Source organism: Populus trichocarpa, chromosome 4, assembly GCF_000002775.5.
Source record: "Populus trichocarpa isolate Nisqually-1 chromosome 4, P.trichocarpa_v4.1, whole genome shotgun sequence".
NCBI classification, from domain to species: Eukaryota; Viridiplantae; Streptophyta; class Magnoliopsida; order Malpighiales; family Salicaceae; genus Populus; species Populus trichocarpa.
This window is the reverse complement of record NC_037288.2, coordinates 4,581,454-4,598,715: the sequence shown is the minus strand read 5'-3', so window position 1 is coordinate 4,598,715 and position 17,262 is coordinate 4,581,454. Positions and strand designations below refer to the sequence as shown.

General features: G+C 32.2%; 1 protein-coding gene and 1 long non-coding RNA gene across 2 annotated transcripts; one reads left to right on the top strand and one right to left on the bottom strand.

The window, feature by feature from the left end:
- Positions 1-1,736: 1,736 nt before the first annotated feature.
- LOC112327188 (uncharacterized) lies at positions 1,737-12,189 on the bottom strand. Its single transcript, XR_002981266.2, has 2 exons — positions 11,273-12,189; positions 1,737-1,990 (listed from the first exon to the last, which is right to left on the bottom strand). It is a non-coding gene; the product is annotated as an uncharacterized LOC112327188 (long non-coding RNA).
- Positions 3,380-6,454, top strand: LOC18097499 (senescence-specific cysteine protease SAG12). Its single transcript, XM_006383998.3, has 2 exons — positions 3,380-3,937; positions 5,714-6,454. The coding sequence occupies exons 1-2, from the start codon at positions 3,511-3,513 to the stop codon at positions 6,304-6,306; spliced, it is 1,020 nt and encodes a 339-aa protein (XP_006384060.1). The 5' UTR covers positions 3,380-3,510; the 3' UTR covers positions 6,307-6,454.
- Positions 12,190-17,262: the final 5,073 nt, after the last annotated feature.

Sequence of the window (17,262 nt, the reverse complement as noted above, 5' to 3'; positions counted from 1 at the left end):
AAATTTAATTAAGTCTATGATCAGAATCACAATTTAAAAAAAAAAAAAAAACTTGCACCGCCTAAACATTTTTTTTATATATATATACAGGAATAAACGGCCCTGCAGTGTAGCGTGCGTTGTTGAGCTAGCGTTCTAGCTAAAGCATCAAATTAAGCAACCTTGAAGTTTCGTAATAAAGTTTTCTTCCTTGGAATGATTGTGAAATCAATGCAAATTAAGTTATGATCCAATCAATATCACAGATAAAAATTATTGCTGTTCTAAATGGAATCTTAATTTCATCGACAAAAACAAAGGAATCCAAACTTATTGATGGTATCTAAATGACCAATAATTTAGAGTTTATAGTATCGTACTTGAATACTCAATTAATAAAGGTTCACTTGTTTAGTACAGTGCTTGAAACGAAATCGAAAGCCTATGAAGGTTCATGTGCTTTCAGCTGTCAACATCTAAACGAAAACTATACCAGTGTTGTCTTCGGCATTGGTCGTTAAAAAAAATCTTCCCAGGTATCGGTTTGGTTCGTCTCGGTTTTAATTAAAAAATTAAATTAAATCGAATTATTTGTTAAAAAAATGAATTCAAATGTAATGATTCTCTCTAGTTTTTTAGTAGCTATTATTATATGTTCGTATTCCGCAGCGGGTCAATATCAATTTTTTTAAAATGTAAAGAATATATTAAGAATATAGAGAATGTTTTAAGAGTCTTGAGTCTGACAGTCATGCCAGACCCATGAGATTTGGATCTAGCAGCCACACTAAATTCAAGCGTCTTAGGTTTGACAGCCTAGCAAGACCCAAGTGCCTTGGATCTTGCAGCCATGCAAGACCCAAGCGCCTTGGGTCTACTTGGGTCTGATAGCCATGTCAGACCCAATCGCCTTGTGTAGTTTTGTTTAGGTGTGTCTAGGCTCGGGTTCAGGTCTATTTAATTTTTTTATATATATAAATTTCATGTGGATTAGGTGTAGTGCTTACCAGAATCTGAGCAGATGATGATTAAAATGTTGAGACTTATAATTTTTGTATTTTTTATATATAAAAAAAACAATCAATTATCCTTTAAGTATCATAAACCGAATTCCAAGCTAAAATATTATTTATAAACAACAAATCATCATAAAAATCTAATTTATTAGATCTAAAAATTCAAATCATATCTTCCTATTGAAATTGTTCATTTTTTATGTTCATGAATTTGTTATTGCTTCAACAGAAATTATTTCTCTTTTTTTTATGAATTTTTTTATATTTTTTTAATCAAACTCAATGCAAAAAAAATGTTTATTTAATGGGTGGTCGTTTGTGATTTTTCACTAACCACAATATTATTTTATATTTTTTAACACCACTGGACTATATGTATTTAGTTTCATTATACAATTTATTTAGTTTTTTAAGTGATTCTTCTGCCTACTTTATGACATCTATTGCTATATTAAAGAGTCCATCATTTCATCGCACGATGTTAGAAAGAAAAGATATGGAGCCCTCTTGAATGGAAGACTTAACAAATCTAGAAGAAAAGATATGGTTGTCATATCTAGATGCGGGTCTGGCATACCTAGGCACGAATCTAGCATGGTTGTCAAGCCCGGACGCGTACGTCCAGACCCAAGCGACTTGAATCTAGCAACCATGCTAGATCTGAGCGCCTTGGATCTTGCAAACTATGCCAGACCCAATGTGTGTGAGTCTAGCAGTCACACCAGACCTAAGATACTTAAGTATGGTAAGCATGTCTGATTTGACAAATAATAAACAAAGATGACAATTGTGCATTATAGTTGTCAGGAGAGAGAAAAGAAAGAAAAAACGCAAACAATCGATCACCAAAGGCAATCTAACCATTATCTGTCTACATGTGCCACACCATGTGGAAGAGAGCTTGAATTTGCATCTAATGAGACAGCGGATGGCTAGATTTGGCCACCGAGAAGCATCACACGCACCTCTTTAATGGCGTGGGTGCCACCCACTCGCTGGGGAAGAAAAAGAAAGCCAAAGATATGTCTTGTGTGAAAAGATGAGAAATTAAAAGTGAAACTACTATTACAATTCACGGTTAAATGTCTCTTGATCTATAGTGATTTTCCCACACAATTTAGCTTTTGTTATAATATCACGGGACAAATAATTTATCTTATAGCAAAAAAAAAAAAAAACATGCAAGCTTTTCTAACATGTTTTTTTATACAAAAAAAATAATCATAATTATAAATAAAAAAAGCCTACGCATGCATTTAATTAAATAAATCGAGAATTATTTATGCTAATAAATGCAAAAAAAATGTTAAGGTATCTATTAGACTCACTTTACTGCAAGTCGAATATTTTTTTATAACACAAAAGAATAAATGTGTAAGTGTATTTTCTGACATCGAGTAAAAATTATAACTTTGAATTAAAAAGTTGATGCCTACGTATAAAAAATAAAGTGAAGATCATATGCGTTGCTAAAGACGTGTAACATCTCAAGCAAGTTTTTACTTAGTAAAAAAATGAGATAATGCTGCAATTTGTATGGTGAAATATCATTTTCTTAGTATTTGTATAATAAGTTTTTTTTAAAAAAAAGTGTAAAGGGAGAAAAAGAAAAAAATACAAAAGAATGAAGATAAGAATAAAAAGAATTACATAAATATATCAAGTGTAGAGTGATAAATATTTCAAGTGTAAAGAATACAAAAAATATTTTTTCTTCCAAAAAAAGAAGGAAAAACTAAAAAATAAATATTATAAAAGAATGAAGATAAGAACAAAAAAATGGTGATAAATAGGCAAAGTGTAAAGTGAAAAATATGTCAAATATAAAAAAGAAAAAAGAAAAAGGGGAAAAATCTAGAAATTATTTTTTCTAAAATAACAGATTATAGATTTGTCATTGCTTTAGTAACAACATTGAAAAAAAATTATAGTTATGTCATTTCTACAGTAAAAGATTTTAACGAGGTAGAAAAATTAGCCTAACAGATTTAGTTTGGTTGGGTTTAGTTTAGTTTAGTTTTTGTTTTTTTTTTTGGTTTCTCAAATCTAAAACAGAAAAATGAGCCAAACAGATTTTCTTTAAATTTTCTATGAAGTATTTTCAATTTAATATCTCATATAGGTTTTTTCAATTAATTTTATATCATATTTTCGACCATATCGATTATTTTGTCCACTCCCTCTCAACAAAGGTCGAAGTTCCGTGCTGCACAACCCTAGCCATTCCCATCTCTTCATACGGTCACTTCAATATTAGAGTACAAGAAAAATGAGATCATGGAAGCTTGAACTCAAGATACCTTTCCCACAGTACCAATCAATTACTCCAAAAACAACTCCAAACGTCTTCTAAGCCACGTAGAATTAAGGCTAGTCACATCCTCCAGCATCACCTAGAAAGAAGCTGGTTACAGAACTGTGCCTATAAAACCCCATTGCGCTGTTTTGAATTTGTAGAGCCAATAAAAGAACACTCACTTACAAGGCTGTAGACGCATATACTCTTATACGTACCATGGCCGCAAAAAAATGCAGTATTCATATATTTCTGCCATTTCTCCTTATTTTAGCCACAAAAATAGTCTGTCGTCCTCTTGATGAGCAGGAATATATGTTGAAGAGGCATGAAGAATGGATGGCTCAACATGGACGTGTCTATGGAGACATGAAAGAGAAGGAGAAACGATACTTGATTTTTAAGGAAAATATTGAACGTATAGAAGCATTTAACAACGGTTCTGACCGCGGATACAAGCTTGGTGTGAACAAATTCGCAGACTTGACCAATGAAGAATTTCGTGCTATGCATCATGGATACAAGAGACAATCCTCCAAATTGATGTCTTCATCATTTAGACATGAAAATCTAAGTGCCATACCAACTTCAATGGATTGGAGAAAAGCCGGTGCAGTCACCCCAGTTAAAGACCAAGGCACTTGTGGTAAGTATACTTAATAATTTATCATAATAAACGGGAGGTTTTTTTGTTTTTCATTTTGGTATCCCAGATATTATGGTTGTGCAAATTTCGTATTTTTGTAAGAATTTAAACTAATAAAAAATTAATTCCAAACTTAAAGTTATTTTGTTAAGCAGATAAATTGATGGATTTTTTTACAGAATCTTTTGATTGAACAATATTTTAAAAAGTTGATGGACCAACTCACTCGACAATGGACCTGATACTTGAGTGACAAATCCCATGTTACTCCCTTCGTTCTAACAAAATTGTTTATATTCATTTTGTCACAAAATTAATAATTGTAGTCAAAATATTAATTCTTGTATTTTATTCCAAAATTTCTAATCAAAGCTACTTTGTAAAATATAATTGGAAAGAGGTATATTTTAGAAAATAATAAATAAAAAAAGTTAACAGGTGTCTTTAAAATTTGTTTGGTATTGCTGTGATGTGGGGGTAAGAAACAGTGTTTGGTAAGTAGTTGTTTTATTATATTTCTAAATGTTAAAAATAGATAAATAATGTTTCGTTAATTTTTTTTGTTGTGTTTTTGAGATATAGAATAATCAATAAGTATTATAATATATTAAAAATATTTTTAAGGAAATATTAAGTGATTTATGACTATTTAAGCGTGAATATATTTTTTATAATAGTGATTTTTAAGTTTAAAAAGCTAAAAAAAATAGAAGTTGATTAGAATGATAATATATATTAATATATATATATATATATATATATAATATTTTTTTGAAATAAAGTCACATAACAACACTAACATCTTTAGTTGTGTAATTAAAAAATAATAATGGAGAAATTCTTTATTTTGAATAAAAAAATGGATCCCATAAAAAACAGTGGGTTAAAAATCAAGGGGTAACATGTTTTGTTTAAAAAATTAAAACAGTTTTCAAAACTTTTAAAATGACAACTGCTTTGTTCTTAAAGTAAAACAATTATTGACCAAATTTTTTTTATATAAAAAAAAAAGCAAATGTATTTTAAAAACACAATAATACCAAACAGTCACCTGTATCCTTAATTAATAATTAATTGAGTGCATTTATTAAATTCCATTTATTGGTAATTTGCTGTGTCAAGAAAGAATAAAAATAAAATATATAAATTAAAATTTATTAAAAAGATTAAATAAGGTGGTATTTTTTAGTGTTTACAACGAATTTTAAATAAAAACATATTATGATTAATTATAAGTATTGAATGATTCTTACCACGTACTCTAAAAAGACCATTAGCTATACCCAATAATAACAAGAAAATTGACGTGTCAATATCAATTAATGATATTTTTAATCTGTATGGAAAGTCATACATAAAGTGTAACAATATCAGACCCTTTTGAGTAACTAAGACTTGAGAAAGACTTTTTTTTTTTTTTTTTGGAAGAAATCAATATATTGTAAGGACTAACTAGAAAGTAGCTATAAACAAGATACATGGAAGAAAAAAAAAATGAGAATTACAAAAACAAAAAGCAAACAAAAAAAATTAAATACATACATAACTGGAAAAAATCATCAGAATTAAAAGAGCTGATACGCCACACTTAAAACTTGTGAAAAATTAGACTCTGAATTCATATAATTTTTAAATATTGACCTCTATAAACTTGTTTGTATATAAAGTGGGATATATAATTACTCCTAGTATTCTTTAATTGACATAATTAAATACGGGAAGTTTCACAATTGATTTGATTCTGCTTGTTGATTTATTATGTTGAAATAATGGTAGGGTGTTGCTGGGCATTTTCCGCTGTGGCAGCAATAGAAGGAATTATAAAGCTTAAGACAGGTAAGTTAATATCATTATCAGAGCAACAGCTTGTGGACTGTGATGTTAAAGGTGTGGATCAAGGCTGTGGAGGTGGTCTCATGGACAATGCTTTCCAATTTATTTTACGAAACGGAGGCCTAACAAGTGAAGCTACTTACCCCTACCAAGGAGTAGATGGCACATGCAAAAGCAAGAAGACAGCATCTATTGAAGCAAAAATAACTGGGTATGAAGACGTGCCGGTGAACAATGAAAACGCTCTCCTGCAAGCTGTGGCCAAACAGCCAGTATCTGTTGCTGTTGAAGGTGGTGGGTACGATTTCCAGTTTTATAAAAGTGGTGTCTTCAAGGGGGATTGCGGGACATACCTAGACCACGCGGTTACTGCAATTGGATATGGCACTAATAGCGATGGGACTAATTATTGGTTGGTGAAGAATTCATGGGGAACCAGTTGGGGTGAAAGTGGGTATATGAGGATGCAGAGAGGCATCGGTGCAAGGGAAGGCCTCTGTGGTGTTGCCATGGATGCTTCTTATCCAACTGCATGAGTAAACGTTAAGGGTCGTGTGATTAAACGTTAAGGGTCGTGTGATTACTTTTAAACTAAATTGTCAATAATATATAGTGCTTGATTATAGGAAATGTGTGGAAACTTTGTAAAAATTCTGATTAAGGGTCATGTGATTATTATTTAAATGTGTGTTTATATCCCTTAAACGTTAAGGGTCATGAATTGATGTAAATGTATATATATATATATATATATATATATATATATGAAGTACGTATTTGATTTGCTAATACACACACACACTTCGTATTTAACTTGGTTTAAGGACTATGAAACTAGATATCTTGGATAAAGGTTTATTACTAGGATTCGGGTTACAGAGTAAATCTTTTGGATTATAAAACTAATAAGAAGAGGAATTAAGTTATTTATTAACTTAATTTTTAATGGAAGTATATACATTAGTTACTTAGTAAATTCATTAAATTGTATGTATAAAAAAAATATTATGTTATATTAATTAAGTAATTGTGGTATAAAATGATTTCAAGGTCGTCGCAGTTTCATAAAGATTAATAGATTATGGAGCCCTTGTGTTTTGTATATTATAAGAATATACCTGATGTTGTATATTTTGTGAAATTTTAGGATGATAAAATGTACGTTAAATATTTAATATAATTATTATTATACTAGGAAATTTTTTGAGATGTTGGACTTAAATATTAGTTAAATCCATGTTACCTAATGTAGAATTTTTCCTTGATAATGTTTGTATTAACTCTGAACATAGTAGTTAAATGATACTTAGTTTAAATTATATATAGTCATATTCCAATTATTTTTGTGAACAAATCTTAGTTTAATTCATGTAGTTGTTAAATATGTTATACAAAATATGACTAATGTGATGGGATAAATTGTGATGTGATGAGTCTAAGAAGATTGTTTAGTGAATGGAACGTGAATTGATTGTTTATTGAAGTACAACAGGTTTAGTTGATAACTTGGGATCTTCCAGTATAGGGAAGAGACTTTGCTAAAATTTTGGACTTTTTACATGGAAATTGTACCTAAATAATTGGTGATGTTACAATGTGTGTGCACAATCCTTTTTGCTATAGCCTTTGCTAAAATTTTGGACTTTTTACATGGAAATTGTAACTAAATAATTGGTGATGTTACAATGTGTGTGCACAATCCTTTCTGCTATAGTGTCGCATGTGGACATTAGGACAAGTTGACGTGTAAAGGGGCCTCATCGTTTTCAAAATTGTGGGGCCTATACATGCTAAGGTATGTAAAATAAAAAAAAAATCACCACCTAATTTTATGGTAACTAGAAACCTTAACTGGTCTTCAGAGTTTCTGGGTAAGGGGTTGATTATGTAATAGGAGATAAACATCACCCTATACATGCTAAGGTATGTATGTTATTCAATGTATTGTCATCATCCACAAAACAAAGTTCAAAAGACAAGGCTCGATGCTGGACCTTACCATCCTGGGTTATTCAATTAACTATATTAATTGGCCCTATTATCTATTGAAAGAACAAGGTCTACTATGAGACCATTTCATCCTAGGCTTTTTAATAGATGAAAGAATAATTTAATATAAGGTTGGGATATTCATATCATGTTCAACTAACTAAATAACATCCAAATGACATGGTTTAATTTTAGATCATTCCATTCTCGGCTATTTAGAAATGATGGGCTCACTATATATATATATATATAGACTTATTATGGTTTCTTAGTATCCATTAAGTAGCATTCAAAAATCAAGGCCTATTATCGAACCATTTCATCCTAGGCTACTTAATAAATGACAGAGATATTGAATTGAATTGTAAAATAAAATGATTATGTGGTGACCAAAATAATTAATATCCTGGAGATCATATATTAATTGATACTATTATTCACTTATCGATATCAGAAGAACAAGATCCAATATTAGACCATATCATCCTAAGTCGATTAATAATTAATAGAAACAATTAATTTATCGATCATTTATTAATTGTTCATATTACTCAATAATTAACATCCAAAAGATAGGGCCTAAAATAAGACCATTTCATCTTGGGTCAGTTAATGATTAATAGAAAAGGTTAGCACAATGACAATTTTTTTCTTTATTAATCAACATTCGAAAGACATGGCCTAAGATTAAACCATACCGTCTTGGGTTAATTAATTATTTTTGCATATTTGTTTTTATATATATGCATATTTCTTCTTCATCATCATTTTTTTTTCTTTCAATAATATATCCATAATGTACTTACTACATCATTTTCTTAAAATCACATAACTCATATTACAACTTTCCAAAAATCTATTTCATTCACCCAACTAACAAACCAATTCAAAATTAATCACTCCGTATTCAATTACATTACAAACAAAATCACATCAAATTTTCAACAAATTCAACAAGCCCCTACCAAAATAATTTATATTATTCAAAATAAATTCTCATAATATTCATATCAAATTCAAAATTCATGAAAATCATCTCAAACCATAAACACACATCAATTCAAGTCAATAATGTCCAAACAACCCAAAACTTACATATTGTAGTGAGCATTTTTCCTACATTTCACAACATTTTAGCAATTTGTAAAAAAAAAATATTTGAGTTTATGGATCGACCTTATGAGGTGTTTCGCATGTCTAAGATCTACTACAATCAAGGCCGAAGAACTACTGGAATGGTGGTGGTGCATGTACCCACACACCGTCACCATTATTGAAATATGGTTTCACGTGCCGCCGCTACTAGAGGAGTGTTAGATGATGGGTTCGAATCTCCTATGTCTCTTTTTTTATCCTACACTGGTAGTGACGCCCACCGCTGCTCGAGAGAGGAGATTTGGCTTATCAAAGCTTCAATACTCTTCTCTTATATTTTTCTTCTCTCTCTCTATTGGTTTTCACCGTCACCAATCACTGTTGTGGAGGAAGGGGGCAAGCTTTGGTGGTATGGAGACTAGTTGACGTCGGGTCGATGTGATGAGGTCATTTGCAAGGTTGGGTGGAGAGGTACTGTTTAAAGTTCAGTTCTTCTTCTTTCTCTCACATCTTTTTAGATCTTTCTACTTCTTCTTTTTAATGTCTGTTGCAACTATTACTGGTGGAGGAAAGGGTAACTATACAATATGGAGGAGCTTGGATTTAAAGGGAGAGAGGACATCTTTGAAGGATCTTCATATGCTTGGTGTGAAGGAAAATTGTTATGAGAGGAGAGGTGTTGAACATGGCAGAAGGTTCTACTGTAGCTATCGTCGTCGACAGTCAAGCAAATGGTGGCCTCTGTTGTCACTTATGAAGAGGTCATGGGTTTTCACCTTTCCTTTCTTTTCTTTTTTGTTTTTTTGTTGAGAGAGTGTTTTTGGTGTGTGCGGGTACAGTTGATAGAGTGTTTTATTTTTGTGCGGGGCCTCTTCTCTTGAATTGTTCTTGTGTCCGGATGTAGGTGTGTATGTTTATTTATACTATGATGAATCTTCTTAACCTTTCCATCATTTTTTCTAATTTTTCTAGAGATCAGTTCTTCCATCCTTCAAATTTTCAAAATTCCCTCTCATAAGACAACTTTGTTTTTCCTTCTTCTTTTTTTTTTCCTTTGCACTTTACTATTTTTTAAACTAAACTAGTCCTTATTAATTTTTTCAATTACATTTTACTCGCTAAATTTTTTTATTTCTATTTGATTGATTTTTCTTTCTCTTCCTTTTTTTTAATAAACTTTTTCAATATAAAAACAATAAGAAAAATGGTTGAAAATTACAAAATGACTAGAATTTTGCCAATTGTGTCAAAAATGTATTTTTTTGAGAATTTTGAGAAATTTTGTATTTTTATGATTTTTGAAAATATGTTGAAAACAGGGTAAAAAATTTGTTATGGCAATTGCCTGCTCTTTAGAATATTTACGATACAAAAACAAAGAAAAATCATTTTTCTTTGAATTTGTATAGTAAGTGTCGCACGTGTGCGGCGTCGCGGCGATAGCGTCCACTCTCTCGTGTAGTATCTAGCAAATATGGGGAGACAATGAATTCTTGTCTTTTATCCGTGGAAAAATAGAATGGGAGTCGCCACCTAGTATTTTGGTCACTATAAACCCTAAATGGTCTCATAGATCGGGTACGGGGACTGGTTGCGTAAAGAAAAGGTATTAGCACCTCAAATACGTCCTACCAAAGGTAAGCTGCATTGTTTTATTGTCTGATAAAATCTAAGGTCTTGTCGTGTTTTCTAGTTGTTGGTCCGTCTATGGTTTAAGAAAAGTCCTCATCAGTAAGGAGGTCCTTATCTTATTTGGTAAAAACCTAATCATTCTAAAGTTAAAAAAAAAAACTATCTTTTTAATATGGAGACTACACCTTACGTATAAGTGCATAATCCTTAATGTTAAAAGAAAATAAAATAATTTTTTTGGAGTTTTTTTGAAATTTTGGCCTAGTTCTCGTGGCTTTAATAAACTGGTTATTAAAGTTAAAATGCATGTTCACACATATTTTTTGAGTTTTGGTTGTATGAAAATATGATATGATTTTTTCTTAAGATGCTTGGTCGTATGCATGAAAACAAAAAAATATTTTTTTTTTTAATTTTCGAATGTTTTGACAAAAACCAGGTATTTTAATACCAAATTTCTATCTTTATGGTATAAAAAGACAATCCAGTATTGAGCAAAATTGCTAGATAAATACACGGGAAAATCACAAATTTTTTTGAATTTTTTTTTGGAATTTTTGATTTTTTTTTGGGCTGGATCCAACTCGACCCATGTGGCTGGGCTGGACCCAGCAGGCCTAGCCGGGTCACTAGCCCAAGCCAGTGACCCGACTGGCTTTTAACCGCAAGCGTGCAAAGTGTGCATGAACAATTCACGCACTTTTACTACAGCCACAATGTAATTAAATTTCACATGCACAATGTTTGTGCAATTATAAATGGAAGGAGAAGGAGTGAAAAGCTTACCTGGTTCACAACCGTTGCTGGGTGAAGTCCTTCCTGAGCTTGTTGCTGAGATTCTGGGAAGAAGCTATGATGTTACTCCCTGCGTCTGGCTTCCCTTCCGTTCTGTCTTCTCCTCGTGTCCGTCTCTTACCTCCTCTCTCTGCGTCTGTCTCTCTCTTTCTCTTCTTCCCTGTTCCCTAGTGCAGCTGGAGGCGAAGCTGGGGGACGAAGACGATGGTGAAGCTGACAGGTCGATGCTACTCTCCTCTTCAGTTCTTCCTCTATTCTTCCCTCTCTCTGTTTTTTTTTTGCTTTCTATGTATTTTTCGCGTTTTCTGTGTTCCGGTGTTATGTCCTCTCTGCGTTTACTCCCCTGTTCTCCTTCGTGTCCGTCTGTTCAGGGAGTGGTGCAACCGGAGACGGGGCTAGCTGATGCTCATGCGTTGGCTGGCAATGCTTCTCTCTGTTTTTTTTTCTTCCTCTTCCCTTCCCCCCTCTGTTTTTCTTTTCTTATCCTCTGCTTCTTTACGCTCTCCCTCTCTCTGTTTGTCTTCCTCCTTTCTTCTTCTCCCAGCAGAGGAGGTTTATATAGCCTAAACAACAGCTCTATTTAGGAAACAAAATACACTAATCTAGGATGTGAATCTCGGCTGATTTCTAATTGAATAACGCAAATGAGGAAACTAAAATATTATAATTCCTATTCTATGATTCCAACAATTATTTTCCAGTGATCAAAGGGTGGTATAACTCCTTTCTTTCCTTCCTTAGCTGGCACTGTGAGGCACCAACTGTTTCCTTTGGACCGAGGCAGAAAAAACGTGGTCTGCAGCTCTAAAAAATCAAGCGAGAGAATCCTGGAAACCAGCAGGAAGTTGCAGAGAAAAGGAAAGAAATCAGATGGGGAGGGGTGCATGCTGCAAAGTCTTATTTCCTTATCCGATGTGGTAGAATTCCTGTTATTTTCTTATGATCCAGTCCCCCTCTTCAACTTCTTAAAAACCAGCCCATTTCCTTCTAATTTCATCTTCGATTAAATCCCTCATTTTAAAACTTTTCAATTTAGTCCTTGGTCCAAAGAAAGTCATTCAAATTGGCCCATAATCCCTCGAATCAGACCTGCAAACTCGTGCCTAAACCCTTCTCGCGGCAGGATTCTCTGCTTTCACATTAGATATTCAAAGAGGAATATCTTGAGCTTTTGATATCAAAATCAAGCGATTCAAAACCCCAAATTCATCTAAACGTACAGGACTACAACTTTCATGAGGGTTTGAAGTGAGATAAATTCGTTTTGAAGAACAGAATCTGGTCGCAATCTGGTTGGTCACAAAGGTCTCCTGATCTGATTCGGAAACTGACAATGCCGAGTGTCCCAATCTGACTGAGAGTCTGACATAAGAACAGTGAGCCCTAGAACCCAATAAAGGTGTAGGTCAATTCTTTAACATGTCATGAATGACGGAATATAGCTGGGATGGTCAGATATTGCACGAAACCAAGTCAGAATCAAAAGCTAAATTGGAATAAAAATTGGTATTACAACAGAATTGCGATAGCATCAGAATCAATTTTTTTAGTGCGAATTCTAAGGGATTTATCCAACCTTAAAGACCAGATAAAGAAGGAACAAATTTAGCATTATGAAGACTCCTAATTAGCCTAAGAAACCTGATGATTTTGGCAGCAAAAGGTGGAGGATAAAGAGAGTAGAAAACAGTTGAAACAGGGTTCGAAAAACACTTCTTTCTTCTCGGCTTTTGTCAATTCCTCAACAATCATGAACTAAACTCCTGTATTTGATTCGAAAGGGGTACACATCATCTCCAACAAGTAGGGCTCAAAAATGAGTAACAACGGTAAGTTTTGTGAAGAAAAAAAAAGATCACACATAATATTTTAAAAAATGAATGTATTCAACTTGGGATTAATATAGATAATAAAAAGATCATCTTAGGATCCATGCAAATGAGATCAACTTGGGATCTTAAGTAAAAGGAATCAACTTAGGATCCATGTGAGATATGATCAACTTGGAATCCATATAACTGCAAGGATTAATTCAGAATTCATATAAATGAAAGGATCAACTATGGATCAATGTAAAAAAAAGATCAATTTAGGATCCATGAAAGGATCATATTGGGATTGAGATCATCTTAGGATCTATAAAATGAAATGATCAGCTTAGGATCTAGATCAACTGAGATCAACTTGGGATCTATATAAATGATTAACTTGGGGTCTATAAAAGGATCAATATAAGGTCTATAAAAGGATCATTTTAGGATCTAGATCAACTTGGGATCTATAAAAGGATTATCTTAGGATCCAAATCATCGTGGGGTCTATAAAAACAAAGGATTATTTTGGGATCCAAATGCAGGGAAGAGATCAACTTGGGATTATTCAATGTAATGGTCTTATTCTGCGATCAACATGAACTTCATTCCCCCCAACACTATCTCTATCTTTTTCATTGACATTATTTTTTTTTCTTTTGACCTTTGATCGTGCAACTGATTGTGATACCATGCTCACTTGTTTACTTTAACTTAGTTTTGAAAATAGAAATGTCGATTCCGAACCTTCCTTATAATCGAATTGTCATCCAAATTCAACTATCTTTAAGGCCAATTGCCCTTTGTTGATCATAACCTTGTCATGTGCTACAAACTTGTTGCCCCCAGTGATCCATATTTATCAAATGTTCTCGTATTCATATTTTGCTCTCCATTTTTATTATTGCTCATGTCAACAACCTTCTTTTACCAAGTTTTCTCAAAATCCATGTTGTTATGGAAACCCAATTGTTTATTTAAATTTTAGAGTAAGGCTTTATCACCTAGTTCTTTTATTTATTTTTTGCTTTATTAACAAATTTATGCTCATAATATAGCCAATGGATTATATAGTAGACCAAAAAAATCATTATAATTATAAATGATATGTTTGCAAATTTATTGGTCAATGGAAAGATGATATTTTAAGAAAAATGTAAAAACAAATATTTTGAATAACATTTTGCCATAATCGTAACAATTTTTTTACTTTGGACAAGGAAAAACGGAACGATTTCAGGCATATTATTTTTTTCACAACATCAGGATTTATAAGCCTTGGCAGGTCTCTTATGTCCATATCCGGTAAAAGATAAAAGAACCTCCTAAAAGTGTTTTATTGACTACATATGGGCTTTCATAATTAGGTACACACTTGCTTCGATCTTCTCCGGGAATTCATAAAAAAAAATTCAATACTAAATCTCCTTCTTGAAATTCTCGAGGTTGTGACTTTTTTATCATGAACCGTAGCTATCCTTTTCTAATACAATTGTTAGTGACAGATTGCATCCAATTTTTTTTCATTGATTAAATTCAATTGCTCATATAAGATCTTTTCCCATTCTAATTCATTTAACTTTGCTTCTTTCAATACCCATAAAGAAGGTATTTAAACTTCCAATGGCATCACCGTTTTCATCCCATAAACTAGAGAATATAAGGTTACACATGTTAATGTATTGACAACTGTTCTGTATCCATGCAATGCATATGGAAACATTTCATGTCAATCTCTATAAATAATGACTATTTTCTGAACAATTTTCTTTATACTTTTGTTTGTTGCAGTTCTACTGCTTCGTTCATCTTTGGTCGATAAGATAATGATTTGATATGCTTAGTTTTCCACCGTTGACACATATCTTGAATCATCTTGGCATTAAAAATATGGGCATTGTAGTTACAATTACTTCTAGTAAACTATACTAGCAAACAATGTTTTTCTCAATAATCTTACAGACTACCATAAGTGTAACATGAGCATAAAAAGTTGTCTCAGTCCACTTTGTAAAACAATCCATTGCTGCCAAGATAAACCGATGCTCATTACTTGTTTTTGGGTTGATCGGACTGATCACATTTATTCCCCACATTGCAAATAGTCATAGCGCGATCATATTGTGTCAGTGGTGCATTGATTTTATATGCAAAGACTTGACATTTATGACACTTCCACATATATCCAATGCATTTGATATGGTTGGATGTATTTATTTTTAATAACTATAATAAAAATAATCTAAAATTTTAGTAAAAGGAAAAAATGTATATCTTTGATTTTCTTGAAAATGAACTTAAGAATTTTGTTGAACTTAAATTAAAGGAAGAAATCGTTACTGTTCAAAACTTTATTCAAGATCAACATGTAACATCAATTTTATTCAAACCCGAAACCTAATGTATATTACAAATTATTTTCCTTTTTTTTTAATATTTGTGCAAACACCATAAGCAACCACCTCTTAAAATGGCAAAAGTCAGCCCTTCACAAAATTAAAAAAGAAGAAGAAGAAGGAAAAAGAAACAATTTTTTTAAATTAATAAATTATTTTTAATTTTAAAATTAGATGTTATATTTTTTTTAGGATTTTTTTTTTGGATTCGAGGAAACCTCACCCCCGGAAAGCGCACTTTATGAACCCAGATGAGCGAGTAAAACCCCGACTGTCACAGGCTCTTACAAGAGGTGCACGCCCTGACTCGAACTCGAGATCTGCTGTGCAGATCTCAAGCTCTTTGTCATCACGCTACGCCTCTTGGGGACTATTTTTTTTAAAAATGGATACATCATACATGGAAATCATTTATCGGGTCAAATTCATAGACTTACGATCAGTATTCAAGATGGAGGGATCATATTATAAATTAACATTGTATTAACATATACAGATTCAAACAAGCAATAAAGAACAAAAGAGATGAATTACGTATAAAACCCATTAAAAATTAAAAACTATGACATTAGGGGGGGGGGGGGGGGGGGCGCAAAAGGTTAGATCTTTAGTAAACTTATAATGATGGTGTTGGCCATTTAATTTTTCCACTCCTAATTATAAGGTCTTCCACTCTTAATTTGATTGGAAATTAATCAAATTTTGTATTTTATATGAATACATGTATATCGTGAAGTAACTCTTGCAGCAAATTCCTCCACTATCACTACACTAAAATATATACACCAATCAAGCAAGAGGTGATTGGAGCTCAACAAGGAATATAGTAGGTGATATATCATAATATATGAACAAATACATAGCTCATTGTTTTAGCCTCACATTGGCTGAATCTAGACAAGCACCATATTATAAAATACCTTTTTGCTTTTTTTATTTTATTTTATTTTGCATTTGATAAAGTGTCATTATAGAAAAGTGATGGCTGTACCAAGGAAGTAGATGAGGATGATGAAGACAAGGCAAGGCCTCGTAGCCTCGTAAAAGAAGTCTTCCAATAAAACAATCGAACACTTGTGGAGGCCAAATTTTTACTCATCTTTTTTTTTCCTCACTTGTTGTATAATTAATATTTGGAATCTTATGTCAAACGGAGAAGTCAGATCACCCCATCGGGCAGTAGCCGTCATAAAGCGATGGGGCGGCTCTTCTTCCCCTCCAACTATATATATAAATATATTTTCTAATTCTTTTGGCTTCACTTCAGAAGGCAACAAGTAATTCAAACATATATAAAATGCCGACAGAGCACCAAATGAAACTCCTCAGCTCAAAATCAATTTTTCTTTTCCTTTTTTTTTTTTTTGAGGAAGTCAAAATCAACTCTTGTTAATAGGGAAACGTCAGTTAACAACATGTACGTGGTTCCAGGGAATAATAAATTGGTATATTTTTTTATATAAATAAATGGCTTCTATTAAATAAAAACAAAGGTGCAATTTCATATTTTAAAAAATAAGGAAAATAGGAAATGAGTCTATTAACAAGTGTTGGATATATTTTTCTTCTTCAAATATACAAATTTCAATGAACTAAAAATAAGGAAGACTGCTACATGAAAAACAACTAAAAGGTTAGGGAATTTTCATGTGGCCAGAGACATAATCTACTGTTCACTATAATAGTGAAGTGGCGTCAATGATCTTCCCCCAAAAAAAAAAAGAAAAACTTGCCTTGAAATTAGAGGTGTTTTTATATTTTTACATGGCATATT